Below are 27999 nucleotides of genomic sequence, written 5' to 3'. Positions count from 1 at the left end.
TTTAACCGTCTCTTTGTCCTTCCAACAACTAAATACTCTATACAAGTTGCTTATCATGTCTGCATCTAATGCAATTTGAAATTTGCTTGAAAATGCTTCCTACACTTAGCATATTTGTAAGTTACACCAGATCAAATATTTGAATTAAAAAAGTTGGGCCCCAGAAATATTTTCTTCTATCTTCCATGTCACGGCTTCTGTCAAAGCGTAATAGATATCAATATCACCTTAAATGCACATTCAGGTACATGTAGAATTCTGAATTACAGATTTGATCAAGTAGCATAAAAAGACTACACTTCCATTGCTGTAAAACTAAGAAAAATCAGACAAGCTTCTCTTTCTTAATATTTAAAGATACCTATCTCCTGTAGGAGAAGCTTAAAGCTTTGCACTGCTTTTATCTATTTTAAAATCATTCTGAACAACAGCCATCAATCCGAAGAAGTATATTTTCAAAGTATTGTTTCACTCTTCAACAAAAGTAAGACATTGGGAAGGTACTGAAATCCATTAAGATGCATGTGGAGTAGCCTCTAGCAACTTCCAGCCTATTTAAATAAGCAGAATTTTTCTATTTCCATACAAATATTCTGGTATTTTAGTAAACATTTTGTACCTCAGTAGACAACAGTGTTTGTTAATCTCTCACCTAACTAATAAATTCCAATCCTGCAACCAGCCCTATGTATTCAACAGGACAATGCCCAGGCATGCTAGACCACTGAGCTAGAGGTCACTGCAGGATAATGTTCTTCTCAGTAGTTACTGTGTCGAAGTGATTCACTTCTACCATCACCTTGCAAATTCTAATTTGATAATTATAGCGATTATCAATTAGCATCTCATCACTATTTGATGACACACAATGACTTGAGGCTAACTAGCACCTAATACTCAAATTTAACAAAAATGCCATGAAAAGAGGCATCATGGCAGAGGCTAGCAGGCATGAAGAACGGAGTAAACAAAGAAATGTGCAACAGTTTTCAGACTCTTACAGGTTAATTTTTCTGACAAGCTTCCCATTCACAGATGGGCCAATGTAGCAAGCCGGGTGAGACACACACATAGTCTGAATGGCATTTATGCAGATCTGCAGCCATTACAGAAGCTGGAGTACCACTCTAGGCTACATTCATAGGACAGGCCACAATCTTTGTCATCTCTGTTTCTTCCACCCAGAAAAACCATTCCCATAACGAGAAGGTCTGCACTAACAATACTAAGGTTCAAAGAAAATAGTTGATTATTCAGTACAATAAACCACTGTATGTTTCATAAGAATTAAATTCACTTTGAAAAGGAAAAAGAAATCAAATAAATTGTTATATCTAATTACGTACCACAACTACCAGAAGACAGAAAAGCTAAGTACAAAATGAATTTACAAGTTGTTTTATCTACAGTCCGCCTCTAGTTCTGCTTTTACATGGATGATCATTCAAGTCTAGAGAATACTCAACCAACCTGTTGGCAGTTGAAAACCTTTTCTTCCATTCACCTTACAGTATAAAATACTTTATCTCAACGACTTTATCTAATCTGTTTCCTATGAACTAAGAACCTGCATTTCTGGATGCCTGAAATATTTCTTCAATGCTGAAATAGTTATTATAGAAACATTAGCTGGTTATAGCATAGTATTATGATTCATTCAAAATAGCCATGGCCCATATATTTAGGATGTTCATTTTTTTATCACATAAAAAGACTGGAGTCATGTAATTCTCTCATGCATATGACCACATCATTCCATTAAAAACTTTCTGTGGGCTGTAGCAGAATTTCCATTTTCATCAAGGACTTTTATAAAAAACTGTCATCTTCTCTCTAAGGTAAATTTTTGCATAGAAATTATGAATGTATTAGAATCCATTAGAATTCAGAGTGCAAAAGAATCGTAAGTTATAAATGAATACAAATTTTGTGAAAACCTAATAGAAGCACTCTGCATTAAGACCTCCATGCTGGTTTATGTATTGAAGAATTTTTAGACGACTAACTGTAATTTGCGTTTTCTGCATTATATAAAAATAAAAACGTATTTTGTCTCTGCATTATATAATTGTTTTATGTTTCATTGCTTAATGTCTTCTAAACTCTATGCCTTTATCTGCACCAATATTTCTCAGAAATAATGTATCTTATTCTCTTCGCTTCCCCTCCCCCTCTTAAATACTCATGGGTAAAACTAACTTGGTGTTAGGACTTTAGGATAGTTTGTAAACACTACATAACCCCCTGCAATATATATTACCTAAAACTGATACTACTGCAAATGCTTAGCAGTCTGAAATATGCTATTGAAAAAAATTTCTATACTATGTGGTAAACAAAAGTTTCCATTCACTTTTTATGGCTAGTTTACTACTAAACCACAGAAAGCTGTTTTACATGGCATCTAAATTGATTCCTGAATCACTGGCACTTAAAACTGCCTTATATGAAAAATTTTTGCGTTTTTAATCTAGACAGCAAAAATCATCAGCATTTGTCTTCCAAAATGAAGCATCATGTTGGCATCTATCAACAACAACTACCAAAAGAAAAAAAGTTATGGGAATTCTAATTGGCAGAGGGAATTATTTCAGGTATGTCTTGTTTCAGAATAACAATACCCTGTTAGGGCTTGCAGGCCTCAGCATAAGTAGTTTGGGAATAGCAATGACAGCATAAACAAAGCACTGAAAAAGGTTTATGAGGGTGGAGTCCATTATTAAACACCTGATTAAAACTCTTCTGTATCCTGCGGCTCCAAACTTTCTGAGGATACAGTAGTAAACCCTGAGCTGACAAACTACAGCAGACTTGGCTTATAACCCCTCTGCCTCAACACACAAGCCCATCCAGTTATTAAAACTGAAGGCACCGTTGTTCCCTGTGAAATACTTGAAAACAAAGAACTAAAACACAAAGACCATTCCCCTTCATAGAGTATTAACTTCCGCTTTTAATAACTAACTCATCGTCCCACACGATACAGTTCTGCATTGTCCAACACATACCACTTCAGCCAGACAATGCACACAGCAATAAAACTCAATCCAGCAAAGAAAGTGAAAGCTGCGTTTGTTCAGCCTGTTATTTGGCGCAGCCAACTGTAATGCTTCTGCCTGCCATTTATTGTTTACTCTGTCAAAGGATTATTAAGAATTAAGCTACATTTGGCAATTTTTTGAGACGGGAATTTACATGCAAAGTGACTGACACTTGATATTTAAAGTCTATTGGTCGACTCTGACCCTTCGTTTACAAGTGACTCATTTGACTGCAAGGATCTCTGATGTGGAAATGCTCAGATACGAATCAATTGCAGTTTTTGTCTCAGCTAAATGTTACTTGGCAATCCAAAAGAAATGAACAATGCTCGAACGGAGGTTCACACAGAATAGTACTCATATGTTTAAAGAATTCCATTTACATGCCTGATTTAGTTCTAGTCGGCGGATTTATGACTCCCCTTCTCCTAATAACTTATCTCAGTGCACAGTGTTTTTAAACACACACACAAGCAGCAGTTAACTCTTCTGCTGCCTAAAAGAACGGAAATGTACAGACATATTTAAGTAAATAAAAAAAGCAGGTGGGGTCCCCATTGGGCTTTTGATTCTCTGTGGGAGGTTGGGATAGGGGAAGGATAGGACGAGAAAGGGAGAGAAACATTAGGTAGAGTTTGCAAATCCCTGTTCCATAAAGAAACGATTGTGTTTAAGAAACGACCATTCCTACACGAAATCAGCTCAGTGCGAATTCTGCAGTTTACCTCTGGTAAGGGTAAAGTAAAAGGGTTTCTCTGTACCCGAGCGAGATTCCCTTCCTCTTAGAAGGCAGATGCAGCATTTCTATAAACAAAAATGTCTCTAGCCCTACCTTGTGCCAGTGCTTGCAACATGTGGAGCTGAAGCAACAGAAACGCCCACCATCCCCGACAGAAGATGAAACAGAAGTTTAACTTTATCATCATTCCGCTTCGCCTGCTATTCCTTCGGGCAATAATTTCGCGATCCACCCTTCTTTCAACCGTTATTGCCTCACTGATCCCCATCCGATCCGACTGCCTGCCACTCCTGACAGCGCTTTGGTCATTGCTCATTCCGCACCCCGAGGCCGGGCTCTCTGTGGTGGGTTGGGAACATCGCCCGCTGCCTTTGCCCAGGAGTTTGGGGGGGACTGAAGCCCCCACTTCACAGGAACGGCGGACTCTTTGATTTGTGCTCACTTTGCATGCAACCCGAAAGCAGCCCTCCGCGTGCCTCCCGGTATGATAATCGCCACCTAAGTCAATGTTTCTTGTGGAGGTATTGATTGCACCAAAACAACCAGTCAGAAATGTGAAACACATGTTTCTCTGCACTGTCACATCCAATGCCTTCAACAGAGAGGGAGTAAGTTTATTGGCGTCAGTATTTCAGTAAATCCGGATCCTTCAGCACATCACTAACAGAAACAGAGAAAGACTGATCCATCTCAGCCACCAGCAGACAACCCAAGACAATCCAAAGAGTACCTTTCATACCGCAACGATGATGGAAACTGTTACCCCTGTGATTTTTGTGAAGCATGGTGAGTTTTCCAGCATGTGTCCCATTCTGCTGTAAAAACCTTGCGATGGAAGTGTTAAATTCTCGTAGAAGGGGAAAAAAAAAAAGCGTCAAGGAAAAAAAACCTAATTGAAAGTATCTCGCTATTCCTTGCGCTAAGGATTTATTTCAGACAATTTCAAGATTAGCCATGCAGACAGGGTAGTCTCCAGATATCCCCGCAAAGCTCTGCATAGTTTATATTAATCCGATTTTCTTTTGGATACAAATCTCTACCGTCAATAGAAGGGTTTGAAGGGTCCTCGAGCAGGTAAATTGAGCAGCTCTGGCTGTGATTCCAGCTCGCTGTGCAGTCAGCCAGCCACAGGCCAGCGGCAGTGTCACTTGAACTCTCACGTTCAGCCGGAGGTAGGGAAAACCTCAGTTGATCATATCTCCCTCCTCCTCGAAGATTGGTGCTGGTCTCTTTCTTGCAGGGAGACCACGACAAAAATCACCTCTAACACGTAAAGCGCTTTTCTTCTGGCTGGCTACGGACGCAGCAACGAAACAAACCCTCAGCTGGTTAGTGTCCGGAGCGGGGGGAGGGAAAACCTCCCGAAACAAGCAGCAACAAGGTGAAATCCTTCCAGCTTTGCTTAGATGGACTCCTGCTTTCCTTGTTTATGCAGCCCAGGGATCCTGGTTCTTCCTCTGAGCCTCTCTCCCTTACAGAAGCTGTAAACACAAGAGGCAAAGCGCTATCACAACAGCAGCAGCGGCGGCAATAAAACCGTACCGAAAAAAAAACCAAACCCCAAAACCCACCCACCAAACAAAAAAGCGCTGAAGGTTTTACATTTAAACAATGCATCGGGTGTTGTTTCAGTCCCGCCTTCCGTAAAGGGAAAAGTTTCGGGGGGGATTCCCTCCCCCCCCCTCATTAAAAAGAAAGAATACGAGTAGTTATAAAAGAAGTACACCCAGGATAAATGCAAGTTAAAAACAAAGCACCTAGGCGCGAAGTTGATCAAACAAAAATCCTCTCAGCCCCCCCCATCCCCCCCTCCCCGAAAGACAGCCTGAACTTTTCTCGCCTCCTTCAGCACCAGCGCGGTTTTAACCCTCCCCTGGCAGCAGGCTCGCACTTCACCCGCCATCCCTCCCGGGCTCCTACCTCGCCGTCTCCGCCCCGCGTCCTCGCTCCCCTCTCACCTCCCTCAAAACCGGCAGACACACTCCCCGCCCCGGCCGCTGCGCCTGCTGGCTCACCTCCCGTCTCCCCTCACGCTTTTCCACAGCCCGCGGGGCTCCCCCCCCCACACACACACACCCCGCGCCTCGTCCCACCTTCCCCTGACCTACACCTCAACGGGGCTGTGTCTGGGGGCGGGTGGGGGGAACGAACATCCTCTCACGGAGCTGAGGAGGAAAGCTGCTGGATGGGGAGGGGGGGTTATGTGTGTGGAACTGTGAGGAACGGGCTGCAGGGCGGCATTTCCACACAGGTTTGCCCGCCGGCTCTCCACAGACGCCGGAGGAGGAGGCCCCCCCCTCCCCGCGCGCACGCACACACACACGCACACGCACACACACACACACACGCACACTACCCTGCCGCCAGCGCGGGACCTGCCCGCAACCGCCTCAAACGCTGTTCGCCCTAACGCTCCTCCCCGCCCCCCCCCCCGCCGTCCCCTAGCACCGCCTCCAGCCAAGCCGCTGATTGGGCGGCAGGCGCGCGAGGCCGGGGCGCAGGAGCCCGCAGCTCGCGCATAGGCGGGAGGTGAGGGGGGGGGGGGGTGGAGAGGAACGTCGTCCCGCGTCCCTGCGCTGAGCTTTAACGGCCGCGCGCGTGCAAGCCTTGAGGGGACGCGTCACCGCTCGTCCCCGCGCCGGCTTTAACGGCCGCGCGCGTGCGCGCCTTGGCGGGACGTTCTCCCGCGTCCCCGCGCTCGCTGCGCCCCCTAGGCCTGTGAGGCGCCGCCGTTGCCGCTGTGGTGGCGGCGGCTGCCGCTGGCAGGGGGCACGCCAGGCACGCCCAGGAATGCTGGGGTGCGGCTGCTTCAGCTTGTACGTTCCCGGCAGCTATTCTTTTTGTCAGCGAACGAGGAAAATAGCAGGTATATGACAAAGCCAGGGAGCCCGGAGGTGCAAATTAGCCCCCCCCTTCCTGCTCGTCGTGTTGTGTTTAATTCAGCCTGCGAGGCTGGCAGCGCAGTAAAGTTTCTGAGCTTGCTTTGGGTTGTTTTTTTTTTATTCAATGAGTTTAGCGAATGTTTGAGTTGAAGATTGGCAGCCAGCTGCTGCTCTTTTTCCCTTTTTGACAAGCTATCTCTTACGATATAGTCACGCAGGCAAACGTAGTAAATAATCACATCAAATGCAAGGTCATTTTTTTGTATTATTAACGGTTGGCATTACTGGTTTCTAGCTGGGTTACGTTTTTCAAGAAAACACCTTTTTCTCATGCCTTTGTTATTTTATAGCATAAAAAAGGTAAAGTGTCTTCACTGTTTCTATGCCACCCCAGTACAGGTGAACAGCATTTACTAGTTCCATGGCAATGTCTGCCCTGTGCGTGTAACACGTGCTCCTTGGTTGCACCCTCTTCTATCCAAGCCATCAAATCCATGCAAACCGCTCGTCGGTTTTTCGTCTTGACCATCCCTTTGTATCTCACAGGTAAATCTTGTCTGCCAGGTTCTCACCTACACTGGTGCCCATTTCTTGTAGTATCTAACAGGTTATTGAGGTTTACGACATCCATGTTATGCCCTTCCTTCTTCCCTGCATGTGAAAGCTTGTTGCTCTAGAAGTTGCTGTACTGAAATTCTCGTGTTGTCATCTTTTCCCGGTAACTAAAAGACATGAGCTGTACTTCAAGAGTTGTCTCTTGCTTGTGGTCAATAGAGTGTAAATAGCAATTCTGTTGTATCTCTCATGTCACACTTTCCTTTTTTTGTGTGTGTAGACCACATGAATAATTATCTACAGATATCAGGACCCAGTGCTTATGATTTTCCCTTCCATATGTCTGTTTTGAGAACAATGCAAAGTGAACCTAGATTGTTTTCAGCTGGGTTGAGAACTGACCTCAAGGAAGTAACAATCTGTTTGTAACTCCCATTGTGCCATTAATAGTAGTTAATTTACTGCAGCATGAAGAAACTTTATTTAACTAGTAATTTTGGGTGGGACTGATTTACCTTATCTGGAAACGGAAAGTATATTTAATTGTGCATTTGGTTGGGGGTTTTTTTAAGTACTGTTAACAAAGGAGCATAGGGCTGCTGATGGAAATTTTAGTTTTAAGATTTCAAGTTCAGTTTGATTGCTAGGGGAAAGCACTCAGTGCTTCCTTATAAATTCTGAGGAAGACAATTTGCGGTGGTTATGTTATCATTGTCTAAAGTCTGCTGAAAGAATCATTATCAAACTGTTAAGTTTTACAACCAAGATGCTACTGAAGAGAAATACTGATTTCTGTTACCTTGTTTAATTTTAGTGAAAGCTTCTTTCCTCCTGGAGTTAATACATTTTCCTTGTAGCACTTTAAATCTGTTCAGTGTGCAAACACAAGAATAGGAAGCTGACATATTTTCATCATTCAGGCCTTGCTTTTTAAAAGTTATTGAAATATGGTAGTGTCTTTTATAGTTGCCAACTCCACATATTGGGTGAAATGTTTTCAGTTTGTTATTTCCTTATTTTTAAGAATAACCATGTCCCTTTGACATGTCACAGAGGACAACATTTGTGTTGTGATTTTTTTCTATTTGCCTTGGTTGCAATAACTGTACTTAATAGTGTTCAAACCAGAAAAAAAATAACTGAAGTCTTGTTATCTAGATTAGTAAAAGCATTTCATCATTTTAGTACCTCTGTTCCGTACTTTCTTCTTCACCCTCCAGCATGCATGTAACAAGCGAGGAACTAAACTGTTAAACATGAAGCAGAAAGACTAGTACGAGAACAGCTCTCCCACCTGAAAAAGCAGAAACAACAAATCTGATGCTCATAAAGACAGAAGAAAGGAGGGGATTGGCTTCCAGGAATTTTAAGAGTAAGTAAAAGAAAAGAAGCAGCAAGGTAGTTAGTTTCACTTAAAGGTGGAGAAAATGAGGTAAAAGAGGGTTTTTTTCCAATGACTGTTGTGTTCTGCAGTGAGGTGTGAATGTGGTAAGTCTTCTAACAGCTGCAGACTTTTGTATAATTAGTACAGAATGGTGGGACAACTTATGTAAATAAGTGGTGAGACAATGAGACAAAAGAAAAAGGAATAGAAGGGTCCACTACTCAAGACAGGCCACTTAATGAAAGGCAGCTTTCTAGCCAAGAAAATGGAATTATGAAACTACTTCCAGAGGAAAATCTCGCCAGTGTTGTGCAACCTTAATTCTTAGTTTCCTTTTATAAGACTTTACATCTTCTAGAGTATAGCTTATTGACTCTTTCTAGCATTTGGAGTTAGCTAAACTCCTTTAGAGGGAGCATTCTCATTTACAAATAAGTTTATACACTTTTTTGAGAGGTGTGCAGCATGTTGTTTTGATCTGGTTTATCTCCTGATGCAGTCTCTGGTTCTTGCAGTCATTGATGGGTAGTCACCAACTGGGGTGTAGATTATACCGAATGCTAAGTTTTTTCAACCAGGTAATTGCTATGGTTTGCTTGCCTATTTTAGTCCTATAAGCCAAGTAATTATCTTGAATTCATTCTTCTACCAAAAAAAAAAATTTAAAAAAATCACTGATTAATTTTGTATTGTGTAGTATTTTCCATCAGTGTACTTTCTTGGATGATGACTTACTCTACCTGAAAAATTTAACTGGTAAAGGAAAAACCCTTACCAAAAACTTTGAAAATTAAATGGAGAGAGATATGAACACTTTAAAAGGCAAAATCATAATATACTATTGCAACCTAAAAGGTAATATTCTAGTAAGATCTTAATCATAAGTAATGTAGAACAATTAGTATTTCTAATTCCTTGGATAGAAGGCTTTCCTACAGAAGGCATAGATCATGTGCGTACCCTGAAAACACCGTTTTGTGTTTTGTTCCTGCACTTCCATTTTCCTTCACTCAAAAACTTAAAGTGCAAAACTTAGGGCAAGCGATTGCATTGACTACTACATGATTGTCCCAGAAGATTTTTATATTGCCTTTCCTTTTCTCCCAGGAGGGACAGAGCTTTAGAAAACAATGAGTATGTGAATAGAAAGTAACTTACTTTCAAATGGGATTGTTTTTCAGCATACTAAATCAACCTGAATGCAGTAAACTATTGGGAGGGGGCTAAAATCTTCCTTAACAAGGGTATATTCCCAAGGGTCACTAGCCAGCTGCTTTGCTTTTATGGTGTAAATATGCTTCTACATCAATAATAAACATTGGAAGAGAGGAAAAAAAATATCACATTACATAGCTGGAAGTCTCAGGGGAGACATTAAACAATGACTTCACCACACTTCTGGAAGTATCTTCTGCAGTGAACACTGTTGCAAGAACAAGAATAACTCCCGTTAAATTTTATTGGACTTAAATAACTTAATATGGTGTCAGTTATAAAGCCCCAAAACAAACAGAATGACAGATTTTTGTTTTCTCCATGTGGTTTGAATTTACATAAAAGAAATTAGAATTAGATTTATACACCTCTTAGGTCTGATTTTAAATTTAGAAATGCTAGCAAATTCAGAGTTAAATGCCTTCACTTGCTGGTTAATATGGTTGTGCTTAGGAGTCCAGGAACAGACAAGGTACAGTTCTAAGGCACAGCGGTAAAAGTTGAGGGCAGAGTGAATACATTGAAATGTATGTTTCATGGCTTTTATGAGTCTAAGAGCTATCCTGATAGAGCTGTAGCACAGCTGTGTTTGTGTTCAAATACAGTTAAGCTGATATGGACAATGTCTGTACAGTCAGGAGAAGGGGCTAGTGTAGTTTCTGAATTATCCCATCTTCTGTATTGTCCCAATGTAACAATAGGCTTTCCCATTTAGCTATCAGAAGAAATTCACGATGACCTAGCCACGTCGCCCTGCTGTGTTTTATGGAGTAGAGAGTTAGCAAAGTAACATAAAGGATCAAGACAACAGGTTCTGCGTTTTTGAAATGTAGACTTTTGAAAACATTCTTAGAGCCTCCCAGAGGAGGACTACAGGGGCTGTAATGATTCTACTCCAGACAAGTTTGGCTAGAATGTAGAGAGAGATCTTTTTTTAAGAAGTCTGTGTCTTCAAACACCAGCTGGTCTGGCTATCCAGCCATGGGTTGCAGGGATTGCCCTTTCATGATTCAGATGATGCCCCAGGTACAAGTGACCTGAGCACTTTAATGAATATCTGAAATTGCCCATAAATACTAGGGAGGGCTTTGGACAAAGACTAAATCTTTCGGTTGTACCTAACCTTTATACTTACGAGTGCCATCTTCATAACTTTCTCAACCTTCTAGTTGATCAGAAAAAAAATAAATAAATAAAGCAGAACCTGAAACCATAAGTACAAAAGAAATCTACTAAATTGCAACTGAATATTACTACTGAAATGCGTTAATGCATCAACTTACACTTGATCACACTCGGTAGAAGACTTTCAGAGAATACTGTCAGACTATAGTGAGTGTGGTGTTAGCTGCTTTTTTTTTTTTTCCACTTTTTTTTTATGATCCAGAACTGAACCAAAACCCATCCACAACATTAAAAGGTAGTGCTTCTGCAGGATGTGTTTCAGGTAGAACGTAAAATGTGAAGTGCTTAGAAATGAGATTAGATTTCATGGTGTTTTCCATTTTTCAAAGTAGTAACTTTGATATTTAAAAAAAAACAAAACAAAAAACTGATGTCATTGTATACCATGCCAGATCCTGTGTCATTTCTGTTGGTTACAGGTTTCTTAATTTCCTGATTTTCTTTTACTAAGATGCTATAATATGACCATGGTTTCACCCAGAGAGGATGCTACTTCAGTGGTTAGTGAACTGATTATTGTCTCCCATATGCTTACTCACAAAGATATTATGAAGACTTAAACAACATTCTTGTAGTCCCTGAACAGTGTTGTAGAAGATTGTGTTTTTATCAAGTGCATGGGTTATTTTCAGATGCAGTATAAACACCTTGTCTTAAGTAAGTAAAGACATCTGTTGAACATTTTGTGATGGGATTACTTCATTACTGTGAAGAACAGTGTTAAATGTATACATGGAGATCATATTCCAAAAATAGCATATTCCTGAGATACTGTAATTAATTGAGAAATGCAACATAATAGATGTGATGAGTTAGTTCATTATTACAATCCTACATTTTTTCTGAATTGATTGATATGGCTGTAATGGAAAAACCTCAAAAGAAAAATCCCATTTATGGTAGTGTGATAAACAGATAACAAGAAGGAGGATGAGAACAATTACTACAAGGGCTTGAGCAATCACACTTACTAAAGGGGGCATAACATCTCAGCCATATTACTGCTGTCATCGTCTACAATTTGCCCATCATATAAAATGAACAGGTCATGAAATGAGAAAGTAAGCTTTAAAGAATACATAGAAGGTATTTACAGCAACTGCAGCATTGGCCACCTTAGTTATAAATTATTTTTTTCTCCATAGGATATGAAAAAGTATTGATTAGTAGTGTTTTAAATTAAGATTCAAATCCAGAGGAATCTGCCACTGTGGGGACTTCAGCAGAGAGTTTTCTGCCATAATGAGACCGTTGCTTGTCTTTTAATGACATTTTGGCTTTATTAATCTTTTTGGGCCTGCAAAATTGTGTATCCAAGAATTTTCCAGATTTCTTGATGACTGCAGTTGAGACATCAGGCTTAGATCCCATAACTCCAGTTTGCAAAAATAAAAAATGGACCAGACTCTGTCAGTTCAGGGAAATGAAGTAAGGGGATTAACATGAGTGAGCCAGTGTGCCATCTGGTTTTCACAAGTACTGCTATTTTGGCATATAATTAAAGTTGTCCCAAAACATTTTTCCCCAGTTATTTGGTGCAGAGGATCTTCACCAGCAGGTTCTTATCTTTAGCAGCTAAAATAATTTATTTGTCACCACTGTTCTCCTTGGCTGCATCCTTGTGCATGTCAGCTCACCCCCATCTCTTGACTGACTGTCTATAATTCAACTGGCATCTAGTCAGTGCTTCACTGCTTTTCAAGACTGGTTCTTCTCAGTGCTGTGATTCTTCCTTTCCTTATAAGGATTTTTTTGTTGGTTTGGGTTTTTTAGGATGATCAAAAGCAATTATATTATATCTTTGACTCTGTTCAAGATAGAACAAGGGTCCAGATTAACACTGAAGAGCTTTCTTTTCCACAGGTCTCTTACCAGGATTCTACTAGCAGAAATTAATTTTGTAGAAATCCAGGCTATGGACACAGACAGCACATTTTACCATTCTCATAGCTTTAGCTCGAAGTTATTATTGCTGTTCTGTGCTCAGAAGGGAAGAATGCATACTAGTTACAGAAATTTTATCTTAATTTCCATAGCAATTAAATATTATTTTAAAAGGCTAATCTGAAATATTTTCTAAGTGATTCACTTGGGTGACACCCTTGCACCATTTTTAGGAAAGCTGTGAAAATGTATTTCAGTGTGTATTAAGGTCTTTTTATTTGATTCAGATTCAAAATCTCACTTTTCAGTAGTAAACAATATGAAATGCATATTCCTTGAAAAAAACACCCACAACAAAGGAATTCACACCAGTGGTAAATTTAAACTGCAGCAGAATATTATAATAGCTTTGACTGCAGTAGCTGAATTAAAGGAGAAATATTGGACTAAAAATAAAATAAAACAATCTTTATTAAAGAAATTTACGTTTTAAAGAATGTAGGAAAGCTTTGTGGTTATTTACATAGAAACCACTGATTTTTCTTAACTACTCAGTAATGCATCTATGCAGTAATTTGGAATGCTTATACTTAAAACAGATGCCAGCATTATTCTTCAGGGAGTACTCAGAACAGAGTGAGTGTGAGACAGATGGATGCAGAAAAATCAATAGTTCAGAGAACTACATCAGATGCATGCATTTCGCATAGGTCAAGTTTGATGAAACCTAAGTTTCAAGAATCAACACTTCTGATGTAAATAATTCACAGTAATGGAAAAAAAACATTATGCTTATATGGGGTGAATGTAAATACACTTTTAAAATAATTGTTAGTGAGTTATAATATGATCTAACTCATGTAGTTGGTTTATACATACATGTGATTCTACTAATACAGGGTTTTGGGACAGGAAAAGATAGGAGATTTTTCTTTTAGTAATAAGTTTAGCAACATATGGAAAATTTAATGAAATTTAGAGTGGCAGTTGCAGTACAATAATGCTACGGATTTTTTTTCTGTTTTAATGAATGTATTGTAAAAAACTCTATAAATCTTCACATTAATATTTAAATCTGATCTCATTCCTGACTTTGTATGCATATCCTCAGTTTTTAAGTATTCCAAGATGACTATAATATGACCTTCTTTTGGGAGCAGCTCCACAGTGCTCTCATAGCTACAAGAGGAAAATGTAAGTACAAACTACAAGGTGAGATGACATGCTATATAAAGCACTCAGTAATCAGGACAGGACTCCTGTTGCCTTAACAGTGAAATAAAGTAAGGCTCAGCCCAGTCTGGATTGCTACAAAGAAATGGAACTTAATTCTGATCTAGCATGTTAGTTGAACTGGTGCAACTCTACAGATTTTGGTGTCATTACTTCTAGCTTATACTGGTAAGGTGAAAAAAACATGGAAATTCATGTAATTTTTTTTTCCCAGACCTATAGTGGATTCCAGATCAGACACTGTGTAAGATTAGAATAAGGGCTACTTTATTTTGCTGAGAATGTATAGCACTGCTTTTAATGACAGTCTTATAAAGGAGCTTTTAAAGTCCCCTCACAAGGACAAAAATTAAGCAGATAAGGGTGAAACTTCAATATTGAGTTGCAACTTGGGTTCATTCACTCACAACTGAACTAAATTATGAAGTTTATAACCTTAAAAGCCTATAAAAGCCTAAATATTAATAAGTAGGGCTAAACAAATTGAAAGAAGGCAGTGCGTACATTACCCCTTATAGACACAACTCTTGTGTATTTTTCTTCTGCGTTTGGAAAGAAATAGCGATGTATTTCTTTGTTAGTCAAAAGTAATACTTTTTAAGAGTCACAAGGAAGAATGCAAAATACATTCAAGTTTATAATGCTTGGATAATATAATATAATACAATGCCTAGATATACAGGGGATTCTGAAAAGTATTGCCCAAGAAGTTCTGTGAACTATCAGAGTTTTTTTTAATGAATCTTGAACTCCCATTAAAAGTTCCAGAAGAGTGGAAAGAAAATCCAGTGTAAATATTTTAAGGTTAAAAACGATGCCACAACTAATCCCAGACATGTTAATTGAGGATCAGTTCTCATGCACTGAAAGGCTGGTTAAGGTGGACACAGTAGAAACAAAATTAACAATCAGTGTTGATTGATGTGATTTTTATGTAAAACAGATATTGAACAAGCATGCTGGTGGTTTTGATGAGATTGCAAGGTTGACAGATAATCTGCCGTTGTTTGATATAATGCACTTTGACTTCAGCGCTGTCATTTGGCCATAACGTCTTGCATGATTATGGTTTTAAAAAGAAGTGTGTTATCTGATGTTCAACCTTTTAGATGAGAATGATAAACTGAAATAAACTTCAGAAAAATCATCATCTGGTTGAAAGGTGTGTGGAAGAAGTGTGTGTATGGGGGAACTTTGTGAGATCCATTTTTTGCCCTGATGTTATTCAGGATCCTTCCTGGAGAATGATATTCTGATAGATCTTTAATCTGTCAGGAAAAGCATGCTTGGGAGAGGGAGAAAAAAAAAAAGCTCACAGTTGGAAAGTGATGCTAAATTATTTCAGACTACAAATAAGAGTAGGGGTTGTCAACAGTGAATTTGCATCTGTATGGTGACAGTTAGAAAAAGCTCAGCTGAGGCAACTGAAAGTGTGAAATTAGAGAACATAAATTGAAGAATGATAAATCCCTTTGTGGATGCCATCATTCCTGAGTAATGTGAGCTCTAGTATGCTGGAGTTCAGAATTTAAGGGATTTTAACATCTGAAGTGAAATAATCTACACTGAGTTTAACATGTTTAGTTTATTGCCGGTGTTCACCAGCTTAGCTTTCCTGATCTATCCACTTAGACCATTCCAGTTGGTAACTGGTCTTCGAATACTTTACCTAGAAATGCAATGGCTTCCTTGTCTGTAGAAGACATTGTTGCTTATTTAGAAAATAATCTGTAAATAGCATCTTTGTTATTCCTAATTAGATATTTATTCATGTTCAGTATTGTTTCCCAATAAAAATAAGTTGTGTTAATATTCAAACTAAAAAAAGAGAAATGTTTGTGTACAGTTTTTAGCTTTAAAAGTTAGTGAGAGTTTGCAATATAGGCCAACATTGCTTTATCAAACCTTAGAGAAACCGTTACCTCACAAGCTGGAGTAAAATTCTGACCTTATCAATGGGAGCTTAGCCATTAGTTTCAGGGAGAAGAGAGGAAAGGAAGTTGCTATTGCACAGTGGTTGATTGTTCTCAGTTTTGCCTGAATCCAGTGATCTTTGTTGATCACAGTAGCACCCAAAGAATTACTCTAAAGTGCAACAAAGAAAGAAAACAAAGACACTAAAAAGTTCCAAATTCTGAGAGAATTGTCAAGAGAAAAACAAGATGATTGCGTTGGGGACAAAAAGAAAGCCAGCAAGGAAAGACATTTACAATTAATTCTTAAAAAAATAAATTTCCAATTAAATTTGTGTGTAAAAGGCATTGCAAAAAAAGTTTGTTTGGAGTCTCCATATTTCTCTTATTTACAAGAGAGGCTTTGCTTTGTGGCATTCTTTGAACAATGCGTGCATCTTGCTTTTTCTTTCTCGATTCTTGACTTCAGCCTTTCAAAAGGAGATTTACGCAATGTCTAAGACATCTTACAAACACAGATTAATAAAAAATAAATTGGCCTTGGATGTTGGCAAATCTGAAAACCATATGTTCAGAGAGTTCTTTCATTCAGTCATAATTAATTTTTTTACAAAATGAGTAGCGTTAATCATTTGGATGGAGTCTGAATCTTGCTATGGGTGTTTGAAGTCTTGGGGAGTGAGATGTGGCCTTTCTACTTTCACTATATACATCTGTTCTAAATAATATTGAGACTAATTCTGCCCATTGTCATAATGATATAAATCCAAAATAAAGCCTTAATACTGCAAGGAATTAGTACATATACTCAACTTCAGGCAAGGGACAAACCCTATGTATTACAGCAGTAATATATACATGCTTAAGTTCCAGCAGATTAATATCTCTGCAGGATTTAATTTAAGCAGACACCCCTAGTTTCAATGAATGTCACCTAGAGCAGAACTTGGTGCTGTGGTTGGAGACATTGTACCTTGCTTACTGTTATTGGTTGATCTCTCTAACAAGTTGCAGGGGCTTACAGTCACTTAGCGTTCATTATTTCAAGAAAAACTCATTAAAAGGGATCCTAAAAAATGCTGTAGCATAGGTGATTATAAAAACTCTGAAAAAAAGAAAGAACAATACATCTCAAATTGCTGCTTAAAATATGGCAGATATAAATTTTTTAAATTACAAAGCATTTTACATTATTCTATTTTTAGTTACTTTAATATATATTTTTAAGTAATATACATAAATATGTCCCTAGAAGAACATCAAAGGGGTAAAAAAGAACCCTTGTTTTGGTCGTACTCCTGTGCTGACTAGTTACACTTTGCCTTGGCTCCCTGATAAACATTTAGGTGGAGAGTAATTCTGAAAAAGAAAAATGGAAGAGAAGCTTTCCTTCTAGCACATTGCAGTATATTGCCTTATGACACAGCTAAGTATAGCTAATTCATTTGAAGCAAAGGGGTTATTAAGATGAAGATTAATGCACAAATAACTCTTATTCCTGGAACCTTACTGTGATGCATAAGCTCACAAAATCTGTTGCATGGGAGGGTTTACAACTGTGCCCAGTGTAGCTGTGATCTTTTTATCAATGCAATAATACTAGGGGTACTCTTCCAGAGGCTGTTGTGGAATAAGGGGGGAGGGCCTAGAGTGTATCACCACAGATGTGTAAGCGTGTATACTGGAAGAAGAATAATTGTACCTAGGGTTCTTATGATTGCAAGAGGAGTTAGTACCTTGTTTCCATGCTGATAGGGACGGTGTAGAGAAACCACTAAGCAACAAATGGGAATTGTTTTTTCTTCTGTTAACTGTGTTTTATAAATGGCTAGATCATTATGGAGTGCTTCTGCTTTGTTTTGCTTTTCTTTAGAGAATGGGGTATTAGGTAGAAACAATATTGTGATTTTTAGTAGATCCGTGATCTTGCCCTGGATAAACCCCCCTGTAACTTTCTACATACATCTGTGTGTATCTTATGTCTAGTATAATAATTTGTAGTAATATATCAGAATGTCCCTCTAGTAAGGTTAGGGATAATAAACTGTTGTTAGTAGTTCCAAGGTCAAACATTTCTTTCTATGAAAATAAAAGATAGTGGTGCATTACCTTGTCAAGTTAATACAGTGTGATAGAACATCTCAGGCAGCACATCCTGGAAGACTGTAAATGTCTAATAGATTTAGGAAAACTGTACCTCAGGGAACATATTAGGAAGAATTCATCAATGGATCAAAACTGTCTTGGAGCCTTACTTATTTGGGACCAGCACAGTTTTAAATTATTACTTTCTTAAGAAAAGCCTCAAGACAAATTGTATTTCCTAGATTAGCTTTACAAGAATGGGTCAATAATTTCTGTTGGAGAGTTTCGAGTTTTTTGTGGTTGTTTGGTTTGGGTTTTGTTGGTTTGGGTTTTTTTAAACGCTGGCATGAGCAATTTCAATAACTTGAACTCTGTAATTAAGTTTTGAGTTTTTCTCCCAAATGATTTTCAGATTGCTTAATGTGCTGTTTATAGTCTGTCATTCTTTACAGATGAAATCGGACATACTTGTGAAGTGTTTTAGCAGTGTGCCTCTAATGACAAAGAATTTTAATTATAAAATATGGGTTTGCTAGTTTTGCATTAATTAGACACAAAATTAGCAAAGCGTAAAGCTTGTACACATGTTCACACATGTATAAAGCATCAACAAGTTTTCATCCATAGTTGTGCCTCAATGCATTTAAACATTTGGAATCAATACTGTTTTAAGGGTAATAGCAATTAATAAGAACTCTGCTGTTCTGTGTGCTTTGAGTTGTTCCTTTTACAACTAGTCCCTGTGAAATCAGTTGCTCTATATTTACAATGTGACCAGAGTAGGAGAAACTGGCTTCTATTTAATTTTCATGTATGATTGAATTTAAGTTCTCTCATGCAATTTATAGGGATTTAAAGTGTTCTGGAAAACTCGTTCAAAACAGCTGGCCCACAATTTTACCCTGTGGACCTTATTCTCCATTTTATTTTCCAACAGAATTTTACTAAATTCAGTGGAGTCTCACCAATGTAAAAATGGTGTGATGAAAAGGCAGTTCGTGCTCTGTTACTTTCTAAGAAGTCATGCAGCTAAAAGAGGAGACATAAATATGTACAAACATGAAGCAACTAAAGAACATAGCTTCAGATACTTGTAGGCCTCCAAGCTAAAAAATTCCACATGGACTTGTTTTCCTGCCTCCATGCTTTATAGCTATGTTTTTGGCCCAATTCCCCAGAAGGAATGCCTAAAAGGAAATTGGGCAAACATTGGATGCCCCAGTTCGGAAGTGTGTTCTTCAAAAGTTTCACTTAATGTGCACGAGGTTTCAAAAGTAAGATTTGCAAAGCATTTTAAAGTAGTCTTTTTTACATATGCCCAGAAGTAGGCACACCTGATCTTCATCAGGATCTTTCTTTTGCTGTCTCTTCTCAGAAGGGGCAATTTGAAACCTCCAAAGGCTGCTTCTTACATTTAAATATCCATTGAATGAAATTCATAAAAATTCCTTGGAGCAGAAGTTGGAATTCAATTAGTGCCAAATTCTGTAACGAAGTTGTAGAACCATGCTCCTTTTTGCGCTTTCTCTCTGACATAGTTGATTCTTTCTTATAAAGTTGAGCAGCTTCAACAGCAAATTAAAATGCCACCCCTAAAAACTCCTGGAAACTTAAAAGCTTTGGAATTCTTCAGGCTAATCCTTCTGTAGATGTTTCACCCATTAGTTTGTGGTGGCATTGGTATCTAAGTCCAGTAGCATTTGAACTTGAATCAGGAGTGGGCTTTTGAAGTGAATCTACCAGCTGTCCATATTTAGCATGTGTTTTGCGTAATGGAATAGTCTTAGTTCATGTGAACTGGATTTATTTCAGATAAAACTAAACGGAGAGATGCTCAAGTGTTCAGTTCATGGGATCAGACAAGAACAAGTCTGAAGTAAATCCCTGTGTAACATGCATAAATGTTGGGTCCTCAGCACCAGTTGTTTCATTTTGTTGGTCCGCTCCTGTTGCATTGCATTGACAGATTTTTACAAGACTTTGTTCTTCTAAAAAAAAAAAAAGCAGGGTCATTTGTTCCCTTTTTTAAAAGGAATAGCAGTTAAGCTTGGGAAATATTGTAGGCTACCAATCCTAAACCAAGATAAGCATATTCGAGAATCTGCAATTAGAAGTCTAAAACCTGGAAAGAAATGTAGCTTAAGACATGCATCTTTCTTTAATATTTTCAACTGGCTAGCTTTGGTGGTTACCTTCTCAGCTGGTTGGCTGTTCAAAATTCCATGTTGAGGTGCTTGATTTTCTTCTGTGCATTGTATAAATAGTTAAAGCACCTAGCATGCAGTTATGGATTCTACTGGTTTCTCAAAATTAAAGCTTGAGATGAGCACTGCAATAACTATAACTCTTTTGTGAATATAGTCTTTAGTTTAGATTTTGTGTTTAATAAGAACCCCTTAATGGCAGTCCATAAGGTAACAATTTGTCATTCTTCAGGTGCACTCTTCCTTCAATACAAATGTCAAAGTTAAAACCTTATTATGTATTGACACTCAGCTATATTAACCCTATTATGTTTATGCTGTTTAAAATCATGATGGACTGTAACACACAACTTAAACAGGAAGGCTTTATACTGAGGAGCAGTTAAATAGGATTAAGTTAATAATTCTGCAGTTCTGGAGTAATTGCTATTTACAAAGCACAAACTGTGGTTTACTGATGACATCATTAGAGACTTGCTTTAATTAAACTCTGTATTGCCTGTGTTTTACTATGACTGCCTCTTGCTGTAATTTGATTTGTATAGGCCACTCATTTGTTAACTGGATATTATTGCAGAATAAGACTTGCTTATATTTTTGGTGGCCTATGTGCCACACAGTAATTAAGAACAAGTTTAAAGTTAACTATGTGTTCAGCAGTTTTGTTGAACTGTTGCTTCTTTTATTCCCCTTCATTAAAATTCATGCCTCAAATAGACATAGTAAGGATCTGATTCTTGCAATCTTATTGATGTTGAGTAATGACTTAATTGCTAGAGTATCATTTTGACATAGACTATTCTAATCTCAGAACAAGAAAAAACAAATGCAGGTTATTTAGCAAGCTGTGTTCAAGCCTAGAATTAAAATGTTTTGACGGTATCACACAGAAGAGGAAATAAGGTTTTATATTAGCCTTTATTATCAAATATAAGCCATGGTTTGCAGCACATGGAAAGGAATGGATGTGACTTCTGTATCAAGTACCTATTGATTTTTAGTGTTGAGAAGATTGACCAACCAAAATGAATTTGGAGAAACATAGCATTTTTTTCCTGATACCTGCAATTGTCAGATCTCTAATTTTGTAGTTCCCATAACAACATCCAAATGACTGAAAGCTCTCTACTATTGCTGTCCATTGAACCAGCGGGATGTGGCAGGCTATTGCTCCGATTTCCTTGTTTCTCTGAGAAAGGCAAGTGCTTTGGGAAGCCGACTTCTATGTTTTGCTCTAGAAAACAAACTTTACTGCTATTCGCTCTCTCTATTTTCCCACCTATAAAAACAACAAAACCAAAATATTTGGTGTTCTCACATACTGTTTACAATTCAGGTCTTTGTTCTCCTTTTAGTACCCAGAGAAATACAATACAGCTGTATATTTGTTGCTTCAAAATTATAGCAACCAAGAAATAAAAATATTCTTTTTGTAAATAACATTTTATTCCCAAGTAAGTTGTATCAGCTCAGGCAGAAAAACAGCAGAATCCAGCACATGAAGAGGTTGAGGGACTATTTCTTTAAAAAATTCTTAATCCCTTGGGATGCAAATTAATTAAGAGCATGTAAATGCTTTAAAATAAGGAAATAATATTTTTGTGGCCTGCAACTTATGCTTTGCTAAGTCAGATATTAATTTCCCAAAAACTTTTTTTATTCTCTAAACAATAAAGCAGACAGGTGCATGAAGTAAACCTGAAGCTGTGTTCTGAGGTCTGTTTGAATGGAGTGGTTTAGTCCAACAAATTGACAGGACTCGTACTTCATCTAGTACACTGACACTACAACTAGTTTGTTCTGCCTTGAATTTGTTAAGACCTAGATAGGAAAGGGATTTAAATGTTGGGGAACATTGTTTTGTTTATCCTACTCGTGATGAAACTAACTCTGTAAATATCTGATGGCAACCTGCTATTTTAGAGATAAAAAATGCCTGAACTGCCTGTAAAATAGTGAATAGCCTACTTTGCAAGTAGCCATGATCTTTAATTTATTTATTAAAGTTATTTTCATAGAATATCTATGTTAAACCTGACAGCTTGATTGCACTGGGGTCTTGCTCCAGGGCAGCTATTTGGATGCATCATGAACAAAGAATATCAACACAAAATAATTTTGCTGGAATAAAAAGTCTGTCTATCATGCTGTCCATATTTACTGTCTCAAGTGCACAATTCAACAGTTTTGTAAAATTGAATAGTATATGCTCCAATTCTCTCTTGGAATGTTGTGATGTTAGGAAACTATTGTATTTCTGTGCAGAAGGAGATGGATCTTTATTCCATAGCAAAGCCTTGCCTAGAGCATTATGATTTTTCCCTACCCATATGTTTAATGTATGTTCCTATATACAAATTCCTCTTAGGCCAAACCTCTTCACAACCAGCTTATAGCGATCCCTTGCAAACTGTCATTATGTTAATCAAGCAATTTTTGTTACCCCCCCCATACAAAACACTAAGCCAGAAAGGAAATAAGTTTGAGAATACGTATTAGCATCCTCAAAATGCACACAAAGGTACATATTTATGTCAGGAAAATGTAATAGTTATTCCAAAAACAAGAATTAAAGACCCAGAAAATTACATTAGTATATTGGGGCTTAAGTTGATCTACGAGGCACGAAAGCAGAGTTAGAGGACTGAATAGTCTGTCAGTGAAACTTAAGAATGCCAACAAAGAAGAAAATGTATCTAGAGTTTTGCAGCCTACTTCAGAGTGGTATGTAGCAAGGAAACAGCATTGTCACCCTATTAAAAAAAAAAAAGTTAAAAACCTCTGTGTTAAGTACATAATTACAACGAAAATATTTTTGTAGGACTAGTTTAGATAAATCTGAGTTGTAAGCATACTTTTTTTCTTTTTTCTTTTTCAAATATACTTTCTTCGGTTTCAGGGCACGCCTACAGCATGAAATTGAATGAGGAACAGAGACCCCCAGTATAGCAGGAAAGGCCAGGAAAACTCTGGAAGAAGTAGCTGAGAACCTGAAATGGTCTCTTCCAGTGCTACATTGCTCCATGTGGTTGTTTTAGCTTGGATTGGACCAGCTCAGGTACTTAAGTGTGGTTCTTGGCTGTCTCCTGCAGCATTCTATCACTGCTGCAGCAACACAGTTAAGACTGTTTTGATGCCTTAACAATACATGTCCAGGTCTTAAATTGTTTGGATTTCATTTGGGTCTGATCTGTACTGTTATTAATGTGGAGATTTATAATGCTGGACATTATGTTTAAAATTCCTCTTTAAATGTTTGGAGCTTTACCTGCAATTTAGCAATAGGCAGGTACAGTCTAAGTTACATTGTATTGTGGAACTCAATTTTTAATCTGTTTTAATCAATTTTACCTCAGAAAATAACAAATGGCCTTCCTTGCAAATTTTCCAATTCACCTTTTTTTTTATTACAAGTGCAAAATACAACTCCATCCTAACTAACTATGAAACTGTGACCTGCTTCTCTATAATTAATAGTTATCCATATGTTTGCTCCATGCTTTACAAAATACAGACTTCAGCTACATGCCTGCTGTTTTTTTCCCATGGGCTTCATGCTCCAGTCGGTGCAGTGGAGTGGTCATATTTGCTTAGAGTATGTCTGGATAGCACAGTAACTTGGTATGCAGAAATTCCCATGCAAGCTCTGAATAAGCATTTATGCCTGAACTTAGAAGCAGGCAGTTCATAGCAGCCAAGAGCTGCAACTGCATTGGGAAGTCCAATTAGGTTTGACTGTAGTGTGTTTAATGTGTCAGTTGGACTAGATGATCATTGTAGGTCCCTTCCAACTGAACTATTCTATTCTTAGTGTAGATTGAGAATCTTGCAGGCATTGGCAGCTAAAATCAAAGTCTCCAGTGAGCTATGCAAGCTCATTTTTCAAAGATTTACAGCAACTAAATTTGGGCAAATTTTCAAAAGAGTGGCAAAAGCCAAATCCCTGAGGTGAGTAATGGGTGCTTGCCAATATCTCAGTTACATGTTCTAGTCCATGAGTCTTAATGTTGTTCATTCCATCATTGAGTTTCCTCTTATATTTTTATAGCAAATTGTACTATATGTAAATTGCTCCATATCCTTTATTTTTCTTGCTAGATCCTTTAGTTTACTGAAAACAAAACAAAAAAAACCCAAACAAAACCTCACAGCCTAGAAAGACCAACAAAAGAAAATCTTCAAATATTGATCTATTCTTTAGGTTTTCTAACTGCAGCCTCTTTGAGAAGTTCATTGAAAAGTCTAGGTGAAGGAATAGTGAGAGTGCACCTGTCTCTTTTAGCTGACATTGGAATAATTAATTTTATGAAAATGACTTCTATTGGAGGTTAATTTATTTTGGCTGACAGTCACATACATTAGTAGACATATCTAATGCTGCAGTCAGTCTGAACTTTATTTAGAATAGTTTATTTATATCTTTGGGTGATTTCATTGCAAAGACATGGAAGACATTCAGGATCATCAAGCATGAACATTTTTTCCCAGTTTAAAAAAACACAAACAAACAAAAAAACCCCAGAATTTTGACTGCTTGAATGTTTTGGCCTTCTGATGTAAAATGATTTTATTGCTTTCACCAGTGAAGCTTAAGCAGCTCCTTCAGCTGATACAGTTGAGTTCTTTGTACAGTAAGCAAACACCAGGTATCTCTCCTCTAACCCTCCTGTGTGTTACTATAGGGAAAAGCAGATATGTTGCATAAACTCAGCATATAAAGTAGTGTTTGTATGCAACTCAGATGACTTACCTGTTCTTCTGGCCATAATTTGGTGTTTACGATCATCTTACTTGTAAATAATTTACTGACACAAAAATGGCCAAGCACAATAATATAGTATGTATATTTTAAATGGCTCTGATGTGGTAGAATGGAATGACTCCATACATTAGGAAGTAGAGCAAACTTGATGATATTTAGTGGGTTTATATACTATTGAAGTCTGAAAAGTCCAGCTATAGAAAATAATCTACATGCCCATTTCAGCTGTATTTTTTGAAAGTGTATATTATGATAATAATTTCCCAAGAGGTAGTTACTCCTTATGCTTTTTTTATGCATAAGGATGGAGTCTAACATAATTTTTAAGGCTTAGTTTTAACCTAGTTTATCCTTGTGTTCCCACTGACCTCAGCTAATCAAGGAAACAAAACGGGTGAACTGTGTATTTGTATAACTAAGGCAATGCTTGGCTTCCTAAGTTTGTGTGAAAAGCAGGTTGAAGGTATTTATGGAGAAAGAGAACATGCTTATAAACATACTTCTTATAAAATTATAGACATAGATAAGTTCCCTGTTTTGACCATGTTGTCCAGTTTTCTCATGCACTGAAAATCTCCTGATAGTCTGATGTCCTTCCCAGAATAGAAAGTCTCATGTTATCTGATTAGACTTGGGCATTCTGTAGAGTGGAAAACAATGATTCTTCCTACCCTGATATATGAATGACATATGCTATATCATTCACTTTCATAACACTTTTCTGTGGCTAGGATCCAACTGTTGGATGGAATTTATTAATTTTAGTGACATCAACCTGTTAAAGTGTCAGTGGTACAAAGTCAAATAATCTTTTTATGCAAGCTGGATTGAATGATGTTTCCATTGTTCATTCTGCATCCTTCAGAAAGACATTTTGGGGCAAAAAGATTAAATCAGAAAAGAAGCAGCAAGAGAAAGCATTATTAAGAAGTGTTGTAATCATCAGAGACTTAAAGAATCTTTTCCATATACTTAAAGAGAGTAATGGAGGGATTTTAGTACTAACAAACACAGGCATCACAAGTTCAGCATAGCTCCCTAAATTGAGGAAAACCTAAACCTAACCATTCCTGTTAGAACCTCAGAATTTATACTGAGACCAACTCACCTTTATGGTCTTGGAGGAACTTTGAAAGAGAAATGCTTGCTCAATTATCTTGGAGCTATATTATTAAGCATATATTGAAGTATGTTGTTGTGCTCCCCAGGACTTCAGTCTGTGACCTCTGTTCATACAAACCACAGAAGAATCCATCATAAGGCTGGCTGACAGCCAGTCTACATGAAAACAGCTGGCATTAGATTAGAATGGAAGCAATGGGGTTTGACTTGTTTCTGCATTGGCCTGGAAGAAAATAAAAATACTAGTTCAGACAAAGCAAAAAACACAGCTGTGAAGCAAAGAGAGGAATGATGTCAGAGTTCAAGGAGTGTCTGGATGATGGTCTTAGTCATGTGGTTTAGTTTTAGGTAGTCCTGCGAGGAGCAGGGAGTTGAACTTGGTGATCCTTATGGGTCCCTTCCAACTTGCGATATTTTATGATTCTGTGAGTGCTTTAGACATAAAGGTGAAAGACCTTTAATGTATGTTGATGAACCTGTGAAACACAGCAAGTTGTGTCACTGATATATGCTAGAAATAGGACTTCTACCTTATGAGTCTGCTTCAAAATAAGATTCATTTCAATAAACAAAGCTTTCCTCTCCTATGTTTCTATCAACTATGTATGTATAAGCATATGTAGGAATGGAGTAATTTCTGAAGAACACAAAAATTGCAGCAGAACAATATTTGCAGATAATAATAACTAAACTAATTCTGCAGATTCATTCTTGCCTTTTGTTTTTGTAGTCATTCATGCCTTTGTCGAGTAAATATATATACTGAGAGAGAGATATTCAGTAGAATCCAATGGAATCCTGGTAGTGGCATTTTAGAATCCTTTTTGCACCCACGTGGCAGGCAGTGAGAGTGAGGTCTAAGCTGTTTAGAATCAGTATCTTAATTTAGGCACAAATTTATTCTACTTGTGTGGAATACCTGAGATATTTAAATGCAGAATGTGTATCCTGACTGTTTTCAGATTTAGGCCCAAATATGAGACCCTCGAATAGATATCCCTACAGAAAATTAAGTAGAGATATGTATTTCCAATTACAATTCAGTAGGTCAAATGGTGGGTCAGCTGTTCAGTCCCCTCAAAGACAGCCGAGATGAATGGAGCTGGGTGTAGTTTGACTAATGCTTTTCCCTTCAGAGATACTTTATCTAGGATGAGGCTGTGGTTCCCATTGTTCCTGCCACAATGCTAGCCACATGGAGTTAACCTGATTTTTTTTTTTTTTTTTGAGTTATGCTTCAGTTTCTCAATTGCAAGAGTCATAATATCCATTCATCATGCATTCTCCTTGGTTATTAACCTGAAGTAAGAATCAGTTCATATTCAGGGAAACTTTCTTTAAAGCTCTGGGGATCACAGTTCTCAGTGTAGTCCCCCTTTCTATAGATTTTGCAGATTCTATCGTAAGTGTCCAAGGTCATTGAGAAAGGGAGGGTGAGAGACAGATGATGCTAATTCTGCTGCTGTTGAAGTGTTATGTTGGAATTGACCTGGAAAACAATTCCCTGAAGAGCAGTAGGGTGTCAGTGCGAACTCCTGAATAAAGAAAACAGTGAAACTATCAAACTGTGCCAAGTGCCATCTTTTTCATCTCCTCTAACTGTTAAAAGACTAAGTAGTGTTGTTCACATAGCAAGAACCTATAAATCCTCTCACTAGAGGTTCCCCATTAGAAGAATGATTATTATGGTAGTAGTCTAGCAAACCTAATGTTTATTAAAAAAACCCACAGTACAGTCTTTTTCAGAAAGACTTTTGAAATCTCCACCCTCCATAGTAGTCCTATGGTGTCAGTT

The 27999-nt window shown here is 37.9% G+C and overlaps 2 protein-coding genes across 5 annotated transcripts in view; one reads left to right on the top strand and one right to left on the bottom strand.

Annotated features, from left to right (window-relative positions):
• Positions 1 to 6025, bottom strand: part of SDK1 (sidekick cell adhesion molecule 1) — a 419203-nt gene extending 413178 nt beyond the window's left edge. For 2 of the 4 annotated variants that reach the window (XM_069810299.1, XM_069810302.1), the window contains exon 1: positions 3874 to 5613. In XM_069810299.1, the coding sequence (XP_069666400.1) occupies positions 3874 to 4345 (472 nt within the window). In that variant the 5' untranslated portion in view covers positions 4346 to 5613. Of the gene's footprint in view, positions 1 to 3873; positions 5614 to 5700 lie in introns of those variants that run through there. The other 2 variants (XM_069810300.1, XM_069810301.1) reach the window with 2 other exon arrangements.
• A 381-nt stretch (positions 6026 to 6406) lies between these two features.
• CARD11 (caspase recruitment domain family member 11) overlaps positions 6407 to 27999 on the top strand; it is a 115690-nt gene continuing 94097 nt past the window's right edge. Inside the window, exon 1 of the mRNA XM_069810297.1 lies at positions 6407 to 6646. Coding sequence (XP_069666398.1) covers positions 6571 to 6646 — 76 coding nt within the window. The 5' untranslated portion in view covers positions 6407 to 6570. The remainder of the gene's footprint in view (positions 6647 to 27999) is intronic.

Source organism: Haliaeetus albicilla, chromosome 22 (assembly GCF_947461875.1).
Source record: "Haliaeetus albicilla chromosome 22, bHalAlb1.1, whole genome shotgun sequence".
NCBI lineage: Eukaryota > Metazoa > Chordata > Aves > Accipitriformes > Accipitridae > Haliaeetus > Haliaeetus albicilla.
Note: the sequence above shows the minus strand (reverse complement) of the source record. Positions and strands in the feature narration are given on the sequence as shown.